This window comes from Equus quagga, chromosome 2 (assembly GCF_021613505.1).
Source record: "Equus quagga isolate Etosha38 chromosome 2, UCLA_HA_Equagga_1.0, whole genome shotgun sequence".
Lineage (NCBI taxonomy): Eukaryota > Metazoa > Chordata > Mammalia > Perissodactyla > Equidae > Equus > Equus quagga.
Genome location: NC_060268.1, coordinates 37,482,257 through 37,494,512, shown reverse-complemented (window position 1 = coordinate 37,494,512; position 12,256 = coordinate 37,482,257). Strand labels below are relative to the sequence as shown.

General features: G+C 40.8%; 1 protein-coding gene across 2 annotated transcripts in view; it reads right to left on the bottom strand.

The window, feature by feature from the left end:
• The window catches only part of EIF2AK4 (eukaryotic translation initiation factor 2 alpha kinase 4), a 97,140-nt gene that overhangs the window by 64,498 nt on the left and 20,386 nt on the right, over positions 1–12,256 (bottom strand). Inside the window, exons 4-6 of one of the 2 annotated variants that reach the window (XM_046652858.1) lie at positions 8,396–8,548; positions 6,262–6,342; positions 4,945–5,093 (exon numbers count right to left, since the gene is read on the bottom strand). In XM_046652858.1, coding sequence (XP_046508814.1) covers positions 4,945–5,093; positions 6,262–6,342; positions 8,396–8,548 — 383 coding nt within the window. Of the gene's footprint in view, positions 1–4,944; positions 5,094–6,261; positions 6,343–8,395; positions 8,549–12,256 lie in introns of those variants that run through there. The other variant, XM_046652859.1, reaches the window with a different exon arrangement.

Here is a 12,256-nt window from a genome sequence, read left to right as displayed (position 1 = left end):
TTCAATGTCATCAATGTCTCCTGTTTTCACCGAAAGAGTATATATATTGGGTGCTCATACTGTCTACTTCAAACTCAACAAGAATTGGGTTTAGAACAACCTTTTGGAAGCTAATCCATTCATAAATAAAACAGCTTCTGAACTCCAGCAGAAATAGCCAGCCCAATGCAAACAAATGGTATTTAGAAGCAACAACACTGGTTGCATTGTCAGTGATCTGTTCTAGATTATAGAATGTTCATAGAGGCTTGCAATATTAGAAACATCGCCCATGTTATCAGTTTTCCCAAGTAGCTGTGGGAGTACACAAGGATAAAGAGTGTTTTAAACAAAACTGCCAAATAATATTAACTAGGTCTTACAAAGGACAGAGAATTACACAAAATTAAGCTTTAGAAGACTAAATTAGGCATCTAGGACCTTGACGCCTGAAAACAGAAGATGATTTTTTTTAAAAAGCCACATGGCAAGAAGACAGGTGGCAATATCTCAAGGGGGAACTTGAGAATTGGGCTCCCATCCAAAAGACTGCTCCACCAACATGGCCCATGATGCAGACGGCTGGGATCGGATGGAGGGAGGGGCGTCTCACCTGAGGCACAAGGGGGCTGGGACAGTCTCACCTTCCTGCCTAACTCACCAAGATGACACAGAAAAATCTGGCTCTTGATCCCCCAGTTTGAAACTCAAGGCAGCTTTGTGGAAATAAAGTTAATAAGAATTCCTGACGTTGTTTAATTTGAGATGAACCAGTCTATGCATCCATGGAACCAACCAGAGAAACAGCAAACAATGGAGGATCACAGGTGTGGAGAGCTCCATCAGGGATCTCCCCTCCCCTCCCCACATCCTTTGTACTTTAGTGGCTCCCCAGCTTTCTGGGGAAAGTGGAGGGAATCCCATGCCCCATAGTGATCTCTTCTCTATAAGGATAAACAGCCAGCTATTACCACAGCTGGTTTTAGGACAGGGAAAACAAATCAGGAGATAACCTGATCTTGTTGGATGGTGGAAATAGGTGTAACAGGGAAATCCTAGATTCTGGACTACACTTTAGTAATCTCGAAGAAGGCAAGTCTGAAAATATGAAAATAATTCTCTACCACGAACTATTTTATGGAGATTTTTTTCGCTTCTCCTAAAAAGTTCAAAGTGCCCGTTTACGAGATACAACATCTCTGGGAAGAAGGCAGGGATTGGGGAGGACGATGTCTGCACTTTACAAAACACAACCTAACACTGAATTGCATACTTTAAAATGGTTAATTTCATGTTATTCAAATTTTACCTCAATTAAAAAAAAAAAGAAGTAAATCCTTCAAGGGGGAAAAAAGACAACTCAAAGGACAGAAAATAAAGTTCTTCAACAAAGGTAAAAACTCACCAGTGAAAAGCGGAGCCAAGAGACCGGGCCCCTGGGCATCAGGCCTTTAAGTTCTTTCTACTAGAACAGTGAGTGGTTTCCTTTCTTCCCTTCTCTTGTTTTAAGCAGTGGTAACCTTTTGGTAAATAAAGCCCTACTGATTTTTTATCTATCCCACAGGAAAAAGAAAAACAGAGCTGCCCTGGGTCAAGAGGCTGCAGACCCTAAAAGTGCCCAAAAGATAGCTTCTCCCTTTCTTTCCTTCCTTCCCCTGCATCAGATGTTTATTGAGCACCTACTAAGTGTCTGCCAGGCACTGTTCCAGGCCCCGAGGAAAACCTAGATGAGGGCCTTGCTCTCATGAACTCTAGGCTCTCATGGAAGGAGACACAATAAAACAGCAAACAAAAGAATAAGATTTTCAGCGAGTGATAAGTGCTACAGAGGAAAATAAAACAGGGAATTGGAGAACAAGTGACTAAGCAGGGAAGTAGGGTAGAGGGTGCTAGGGCAGGCGCCTCTGAGGCCACCTTTGTGGGGAGAATTGACGATAGGAGAAGCTGACAATGCAAAGTGCCAGAGGGAGAGCGTCCCAAGCACAGCGATCAGCAGGAGCCCCAAGGCAGGAAGGAGCTTGGTGCGCTCAAAACACTGAGAGACGAGGTGGCTGCAATGCACTGAGGGTGAGGGAGAGGGGAGAGCGGTATCAAAGGAGACGTGAAAACCACTCCTCTATCCACTCTCACCTTTAGCCAGGAAGAACTTCACACAGCGTGAATCAGATGATATCTTATTCCTGTTTAAAACCCACAAAGGCTTCTCATTACACTTGAACTTCTGACCTGGCCAACAAAAGGCCTTCTGTGACCTGTTCCTGCCTGCCCTCCTTGAACCACTCTCTTCATGCCCACTAATTCTAGCCACACTGCTCTGCCTGATGAGCAGACAAGCCCGTGCCAGCCTCAGGTCTTCTGCACCAGCTGTTCTTCAGCTGTGTGGCTGGTTTCTTCTCATTGTCCAGACCCTGTATCCCGCCAATTTAACACCACTCTCCTTTAGTCACTCGAGATCCAGTCCTTGTATTTTTTCCTCTGAACACCCAATCTAAAGTAGCCATCCAGTCTTTCTGCAACCCTGCCTATTTTAATTCTCTGCAGAGCACTAATCATTATCTGACATTTTCTGGTTTACTTGTTGACAGTCTCCTCCAACTAGATTATAAGGTCCATGAAACCAGTCCTTCTTGATCTTGTTTATTGAATCCTCAGGACTCAGAACAGTGTCTGGCATTTACGAAGTGCTCATGAAGTATCAGTTGAATGAATGAATGAATGAATGATCATGGGTCTAGATTTTATTATGTTTAGTTATAGTCAATTCAAATATTGCCTACTAACAACACTGATGACGAGGTCATCTCTACCAACTCTACTAAATGTATCCACTAACTGAAAGAATAAAATGGAATACTTTGCTTATTTCCTTTGATTTTCCAACCCATAAAGAACAATGAACAGCAAAGAAGAAAAAGAATCAAGTGTACACACTGAGATATTTTGGTATATCAAGGACTTTTTATTTCTTAACCAAAGAAGCACGGAAACTACACTTTAAGAAAGATTCATTCTTTCCTAGTCAGTAGCCAACACAGTGCCAGAGTTCCATGCAAGTGTGCACAACACCTTGGCAAACAATAGATGAAAATTATTTCTCTGCATGTTCCTTCTTGGATGCTCATGGAATGCTGTTCTATCCAGATATACAAATGTCACTCGACAAGCACTACACAAAAAGGTGTTCTACCTGTGTCACAGGAAGAGACAATTTCCTGTTCTTTCCTGAATAAACTTGCTAATGATCTTTGATCCCAAAAGCAAGTCTAATGTTGGACCCACTGTTTCTAGTTAGCCACAAAAACAGAAACGTTTAAACTTAAAAAAAATTGTGTTTTATATACCCAAAAAGACTTATTCACAGCATTGATTTATTTCCACTGTTTCTAACATAATAGGAATTTGTCAAATATTTCCTGTTGTAATACTCTAACAACTTCAATATGTTACCTATTGGAAGCCCAGTTGCAAAAATAATCTAAATTGGTGTAAAGAGTTACAATCTTAAAATGGAATTGTTACCAGAAACAGAATTCAAAAAAACATTTCGTTCACCTTAACAGTAGGTGGTTAAACATTAACATCAAAATGATTTCTGAGCTGATTTTTTTAAAAGTAGATAATTAGAGAAAGAACTAAAATGGTTCCTTCTTATAAACAAACTGTAACCGGAAAGTTTATATAAGTCTTTAGTTTGGTACCTAAAATGTTTCTTTTCATAGAAGCAAAGTGTTGGTTTTAAGTGCTGCTTAGATTCTGACAAGAGAAAGGTTAAGCACGCAGTGAAGCCAAGTTATAATACCTACACTACTTAATCATCCACCCACTCATAAATGGATTCGGCACTAAAATTCCTTTCTAGTCTGCAGGGGGTCAGAGCAAATACACAGAGACGTCTCAGTTCTTTAGTGGAAAAGGATGTGGAGCAAGAGGTAGTGTCTTTCATGTGACTGCTGGCGGCAGGGAACAACCCAGAAGCCCATCTGCAATGACCGGGAAGCCCAGTGTCCTCAGAAGCAATAGGGAGGGGAGCCCTGACAGCAAACGGGCTCCCGTTCTCATGCAAAGGATCTTCCACACCTGTGCTCATTTTGGAGCATTCCCCACATCTGTGGTGGGACCAAGGCGTTAGACACTGAGACACAAGCAGTGTGAAAGTCAACTGGATGGCGATTCAGATGGAAGAAAATTTTCTAAAATCGCTCACCAAATAGTTAGATCATTAAAAGTCATATCAAACTACACTGGAGACAAGATTGTGAAGGACTGTGAAGGAGAGAAAATTGTTATAGGCTGTTATAAAGGAGAATGAGCCACAAAACCGGTTTCATTAAAGATACCTGGAAAGTATTAAAACAAATGAAGATTTTTTTTTTCTGCTTTTTCTCCCCAAATGCCCCCAGTATATAGTTGTATATTTCAGTTGTGCGTCCTTCTAGTTGTGGCACGTGGGACGCTGCCTCAACATGGCCTGATGAGCAGTGCCATGTCCACGCCCAGGATCCGAACCCTCGACCGCTGAAGCGGACCGTGCCAACTTAACCACTTGGCCACAGGGCCGGCCCCAAAGATTTTTATATTGCTACTAATACAATAAGACATACAGACTTTGAAAAAGTTATTAAAACTATTATTTTAAAATTCCATCAAATTTTGGGGCTGGCCCCGTGGCCGAGTGGTTAAGTTCGCACGCTCCGCTGCAGGCGGCCCAGTGTTTCGTTGGTTCGAATCCTGGGCGCGGACATGACACTGCTCATCAAACCACGCTGAGGCAGCGTCCCACATACCACAACTAGAAGGACCCACAACGAAGAATATACAACTATGTACGGGGGGGGGGGCTTTGGGGAGAAAAAGGAAAAAATAAAATCTTTAAAAAAAAAAAAAAATTCCATCAAATTTTACTCTAAGTTGTTTTAATCCTGCTTCATTCTTTATCCTTCCAGATCAGAAATCTCAGGGACTTACTTAGACCTTCCAGAGGAGTTGGTCCGATGTTTACCATTTCCTACAAAGTCAGAAGAGCCTCCAAGGAGAATGGCAGCTGTTCTTAGTCTTTCTGGGTCTTTCCTAGGGGTATGATCTTGGTTTGACAAACTAACAATTTCCAAACGTTCCTAGAAAAAACAAAAGTAAAACTGATTTTAGACGTAAGTCATAAATGGAAGACAACCATGGTACCTAATTATAAATTCAGTAGCGAGTTCAAATCTTATTTAAGCCAAATGCTTACAAGTGTAATAAAGTTGAACCCAACTTTTAAAAATTTAGTGTACTGGTTGTACTGGTTCAAGAACTGAAGGCCAGGTTACAATTTCAAGAGAATGTGAACTTTATAAATGAAAATGCTAGGATCTTGGAAAATGTGTGAAAAGTTAGGGAGAAGAGCAAGGGGAGATGAACAGAAAGGGGAAGGATTCAAAGCAGAGTGGCTGTCGGGAAGGGAGATCGGATCAGACAGGAGAACTGGTGGAAACAGGAATATCACCTTACATTTGTGTACGGCTCTGTACTCTCACAGAAGGCATACATTTATCTGTGGAATAATTACATGAGACAGAAGAAAAGGCATCATCAGTCCCATTTTAGGGGATGAGGAAAATGAGTCACAGAGAGTGTCACCTGTCAAGGTCACAGAGCTCGGCAGTAAAAAAGCCGACGCTTTAAGCCAGGTGCTCCTTCTTGTACATCACTGCCTCCTCCCACTACACCTCACAGTTTCCTTTAAGCTAAATGCCGTACTTAGATAAATGAGAATGAGTAAAATTTTCAGTGGACCTCTCCAAATACGTAAAACTGGTGCTTTGACTGAGCTAGACTCAGGAAATATACAGGAAAAAGACTTTATCCTTTTTCACCAATGCCTTTCAAACTTGTTCTGCTGAATCCTTCTTTTCCATCACTGAAAGAAATCTCAGGCAGATCCATATGGTTTCCATTCACTCTTCAGTATGAATGATTAGTTCTATTTTCCAGGTATTAAGAATTCCAGTCTGGGTTAATTATCAAAGCTTCAATCTCTTCTCTCCCTCGACGCGTTTGATAAACTACTCTAGTTACATAAGCCTAAGGTCATCTGCAGATAATATACAACTCTAAATTTTGCTACCTATTTAGGGAATCTACAATAGACAATAAATGATGTTGGGGGATATCTTTAGTGCTTCACTTTAAGCTTTACTACTGATAGTAACATAGGAGGGGAAAATATCACCAACAGCAATAAAAAGATTTTATGTTTAGCAAAATGTAAACTATTCTAGTACAGCAGAACTGATAGAGTACCTGCTTAGCCATTTCTTTCCTTTTTTTCTCTTCTTTGATCTCTTCTTTCCTTCTCTGAATCTCATGAAGGATTTCACGTTGCTGCAATGAAACATACCACCATCAAATGTCAATCTCTGAAACCCATGCAACATATCAATTCTGAAATCACAAAAAATCCTTTGAATTTCACTAATTCAAGCCCTCCTTTCCTAAGAGACCCGAGTTTATAGAATATTAGTACAAATTGGAGTTACATCAGTTTTATCCGAGTTCTTATGCAATAGGCATTCCCATTTAAATAGGTCTCAAGACTGTGGGGAGTGGCATTTACTCCCCACTCTTCATGTTTCCATGCGGAGGGACTTTCACTACGGCAACACCACTGGCCTCACTTCTTCCCACACTTGACTTCGCCCCTCCTCTTTGATATCTGCCTGTCTGCAGAATCACGCGCTGGTGCCTGCCTCTGCCACTGGCTGCAGGGCCGACTCAGTGGAGGTGGGCTGAGCTGTCAGTGCCTGGACCTGGGGGGGCAATGGCACAGGCACCACACCCACACGCCATGGACCTTCATGTACATTTTCCCAACAGCTTTCTCAGTATTAAAAGTGGCATTCTGATCTCTATCCATTTGACTCATGCATCTTTGCTCAAATGGTTCTGAATTTAGGTAAGAAAATAGTGTTTTTATGAGTCCCCTAGAATACCAGGTTATAAATATCAAAACTAATAAGAGACTCATCAAAAACTATAACAGCAATAGCACAAAATGTAAAAACATACCCAAAGCTTATAGGTAGTTACAGCAGTACACCAAAATAAGATTGCTAAGTATCTTTATTTTCTAATAAAAATGTGCCTTCCTAAAAATCGTTAACAGTTAAGAAACTTCCAAACTCTATTAAATAGGAGATAAGCAACAACAAAATGAATGGGACCCACAAAGAGAGAGTGTTAACATACAGGATGAACAAAATAAAGCAGAAAAAAAAAAAATGAACCTGGAGCAAGAACCTAAGAAAAGCAGGAAAAACAAAACCCTAGAAGTAACTGTAAGAAACAGCAACATCTAAAGGAAGAAAACCAGAAAGCTCACCAAAAGATAAAAATAAACAGAGAAATATTCCTGGATAGGAAGTCTGAATATTGCCAAGACGTCAATTCTTCCTAAAGGAATAGATAAGTTTAGTGCAATTTTACTCAAAATCCCAGGGGGTTTATTTGTTTTTTTTTTTTTTATTTTGAGAAAGCAATCCTACAGTTCATCTGTAAGAGTAAATGAGTGAGAATGGCTAAGAAAAAAAAAGAATAATGGAAGATGAAGAGACAAGGGGCTTGAATTTTCAGATATTAAAACATTTATCAAGATACAACAATTCAGAGTATGGCATAGACCCAAGAAAAAATAGACGAATTGAGCGAGATAGGTCATTCACAAATAGAACTTAGTACATATTAGCTAAAATACACTTTAAAGGAAGTATTACAAATCACTTAAGAAAGAATGATTATTTAATAAACGTGTTAGGAAAATGGGAAAAAAAAATAAATTTAGACTCTCATTTCTACAACCCAGACCAAAATAAGTTCTAGATAAGTTGACTAAAAGACTAAAGAGGAAACAAAAACTAGCTTAAAAATCAAGAAGGAGATTTTGACGCGTACATTATCTTTGATTAAACGATTCAAAAATAACACAGGAGTATACATCCTCACGCAAATAAAGAAAAAATACAAATGCTTAGTGAACCCAAAGAGTTCAGTCTCTGACTTCTGCTGTCACTGGGGCACGAGATGCTTGTCCCACAGAGGGAAGAAAGAAAGAGCCTCTAAAACTCAGTCAAAGTCCTGCACAGCTTTACAAGCGCAGAAAGACCACAAGAAGCTTGGCTAAGCTGACTTCTTTTTTCTTTTCTTTTAGTTAAAGACCTGGACTAAAGGTTCTAGGGGCAGCACCGATGTTTGTGGGGAGGGAACCACTCACAGAATTTCTCAGTTACTCTTAGGGCATCCTTGCACGTGAATCCATAGTTCTTGAATCAAATACTGAGCAAAACTTCAAAAAAGCTAACTGTGTAGGCAGAGACAGAGTAAAAACCTATACAAGCTCAGAGTCCTCCGGGCTGGCGCCCCGGAGTGACAAGAGTCTTACCTCCTGCTCCTTTTTCCTCTCGGCCTCTATCAGCCTCCGCTGCTCCTCCTGAGCCTGCCTTGCCAGCATTTCTTCATGAAAAGACTTGGGAGGGGGCTTGTTATGCTCGCTGAGGAACGACTGCACATGGTAAGCCAACTCAAATATCATCACCTAAATGCATAGATGAAAATCAACCACAAACGGTCAAATAATGGGAAGACAGGGCCCAAAGGAAAGACATACATGCAAGCAATCAGAGACCCACTCATAGCAGTGATATTCATCTTCACACGACACATTCTGAATTAGGTATATGATGCAATCACGGCAGGAAAAAGCTTTTACAGGAATGATCCCATTGTGTTGCCATCGAGACAAATCACCATCCAGATAAATAAAAAGCTTCACTTTCCTTTTGTAGTCCTATTCAATTTATTGGCATTTTTTTATACAATAAATCCAATAAAAGGTTTTTCTGTGCAAATAAATCTGATAAACTATATACGACTGCATAAAAGTGAAAACTACTTTCCCAACTAGAAAACCTGCCTAAATAATGACAGTTGAGCAGAGGGTAATCATTGCTAACACGAGAGCTTTCATCTGCCCCCACAGCATCCTGAGAACATTGTATCGGGGTACGGAGGCAACTATTTAAAGGCCTCTATATGCCCCTGCTAGCAATGGCCCAGCAGGACGCTGATCAACACTCAGCATTTCATTTCCACTGAGGGAAGCATTCACACATAGTACCCAAAGGAAAAATGCCCCCCTCAGACATTCTTGATGTGAACACAGGAAGCCACTTTTCTCTACCCTAAGTCATAAATCATACCCAGGTTGGTAAACCAATAGAACAAGGGTTTCTGGGACCCCACATTGACTGACTATCCCAACCTGAAAGAGGTCAAGAGTGCCACGCTCCTTCTGCAGAGGACCACCACTCTCAAGTTTCTTGTTTCTCAATTAGAGTGAAGCAGCTTAAACATTCTTATTTCTAAGGGGACTTACCAGGGTGGCAAACAGTAACAGAAGTCATCGTGCACAAGAAGATAAAGTTAGTTCACTTGGTGTTCACTTTTCTCTCGAGCAGTAAACGAAAGGAACCACAGCTACCGTCAGGGGAGGGTAAGATACTTTTATTACGCCAGAGCTGTGGCATTCACTGGATATACTTCGATTCACAGTCGAGAAACACTCATCTGGAGTCTAAGAGGCAAGTTCTTCTAAGAAACGCTCTTATAAGGAAAGCTGGGAAAAGTAGGCGGTTTCTATTATATCAAAGAGAAACCGCTTCTACACCAGGAAGTGGCCAGGAGCCAAACGATGGAGGATTTTCTTTCGCCAATTTATTTAATTTACTAGGATTTTATCTACAAACAAATCTGATAAAATATGAGAGACTGGATGAAAATAAGAACTATTCTCCCAACTGGCTCTGGTCCCTCTCTCCCCCATATCTACATGGTCCATTGTCCTGCTCCTCTCAGGCCTCTGCTCAAATGTCACCTTATCAGAGGCCTCTCCTGACCTCCTTATTTACAACAGTCTCTCCACCATCACCTCACAATACACATCTCTACTAGTCAGGGCTCTCCAGAAAAACAGAACCAATAGGATGTGTGTGTGTGTGTGTGTATACATAGAGAGAGACGGAGAGGTGGATATTGATTGATTGATTGATTGGTTGGTTGACTTTAAGGAATTGGCTCACGAGATTATAGAAGCTGGCAAGTCCAAAATCTGTAGGGTAGGCCGGCAGGCTGGAGACCCAGGGAAGAGGTGATGTTGCAGTTCAAGTCCGAAGGCCATCTCCTGGCAATTCCCTCTTTTTCCAGGGAGGCCAGTCTTTTTTCTATTAAAGCCTTCAACTGCTTAAATGAGACCCACCCACATTACGGAGGGTAATTTGCTTAACTCAAAGTCTACTGATTTAAATGTTAATCTCATCTAAAAAATACCTTCACAGAAACATCTAGAATAATGTTTGGCCAAATATCAGAGTACTGTGGCCTAAGCGAAGCTGAGAAAAAATTAACCATCACAACATCTATTAGGACAGCTAAAATCAAAAAGTGACAACACCTTGGGGCCACCCAGTGGCGCAGCGGTTTAGTGCGCATGTTCCACTTTGGAGGCCCAGGGTTCGCCGGTTTGGATCCCAGGTGCGGACATGGCACTGCTTGGCAGGCCATGCTGTGGTAGGTGTCCCACATATAAAGTAGAGGAAGATGGGCACAGATATTAGCTCAGGGCCAGTCTTCCTCTGCAAAAAGAGGAGGATTGGCAGCAGATGTTGGCTCAGGGCTCATCTTCCTCAAAAAACAAAGAAAAAGCAACAACACCAAATGGTGGCAAGGATGTGCAGAAACTGGATCACTCCCCTATTGCTGGTGGAAATGTAAAGTGGTACAGCCAATCTGGAAAAGTTTGGCAGTTTCTTAAAAACTGAACATGTAACTGCTGTATACCTACAACTGTACTCCTGGGCACTTATCCAGAGAAATGAAAACTTAGGTTCACACAAAAACCTGTACATGAATGTTTATAGCAGCTTTATGTTTAATAGCCAAACACTGGAAACAATCCACATCTCTTTCACCTGGCAGATGGCTAAAGAAACAATGGTACATCTACATCATGGACCACTACTCAGCAATAAAAAGTAACAACTACTGACAAACGCAACAATTTGGATGAGTCTCCAGAGAATTATACTGAGTGAAAAGAAGCCAATCCCGAAGGTTACATACTATATGATTCTACTTACTTCCTCGAAATGAGAAAACTACAGAAATGGAGAAGAGATTAGTCATTGCCAAGTGTCAAGGAGAGGGTGGGGGTGAAAGGGGGTGGCTAGAAAAGGGCACCATGAGGGATCCTTCTGGTGATGGAACTATTCTGTATCTCGACTCTATCAATGTCAGTACCCTGGTTATGATGCTGTGCTATAGTTTTGTACAATGTTACTGTTGGGGCAAACTGGGTAAAGAGTACATGGGATCTCTCAGTATTATTTCTAACAACTGCATGTGAATTTGTAATTATCTCAAAATAAAAAGTGTAATTTAAAATAAAGCCAAAAAAAAAAAAAAAAGAAGGCAGCAACAAAGGCAAAAAGCTTTGGGGACTTTTTGGGGACTAAAACAAATCAAAGTGGGACTACAACAAATTAAAAAACTTCTATACAGCAAAGGAAACCATCCACAAAATGAAAAGGCAACCTAGAGAATGGGAGAAAATATTTGCAAATCAGATATCTGATAAGGGGCTAATATCCAAAATATATAAGGAACTCATCCAACTCAATAGCAAAAAACCCAATTAAAAAATGGGCAGAGGAACACAACAGACATTTTTCCAAAGAAGACAGATGGCCAACAGGTACATGAAAAGGGGTTCAACATCACTCATCATCAGGGAGATGCAAATCCAAACCACAATGAGATACCAGCTCACACCTGTTAGAATGACTATCATTAAAAAGACAACAGATGACAAATGTTGGCAAAGATGTAGAGAAAAGGGAACCCTTGTGCACTGTTGGTGGGAATGGAAATTGGTGCAAATACTATAGAAAACAGTACGGAGGGTCCTCAAAAAATTAAAAATAGAACTACCACATGGTCCAGCAATCCCACTTCTGAGTACATATCCAGAGGAAATGAAAACAGAATCTTGAAGAGATATCTGCACTCCTACGTTATTGCAGCATTATCCACAACAGTCGAGTTAAAGAAACGATCTAAATGTCCGTCAATGGATGAATGAATAAAGAATATGTGGTACATATACACAATGGATTACCATTCAAACATGAGAAAGGACATCCTGCTGTTTGCAAGAACATGGACGGACCTTGAGGACATTGTGATAAGT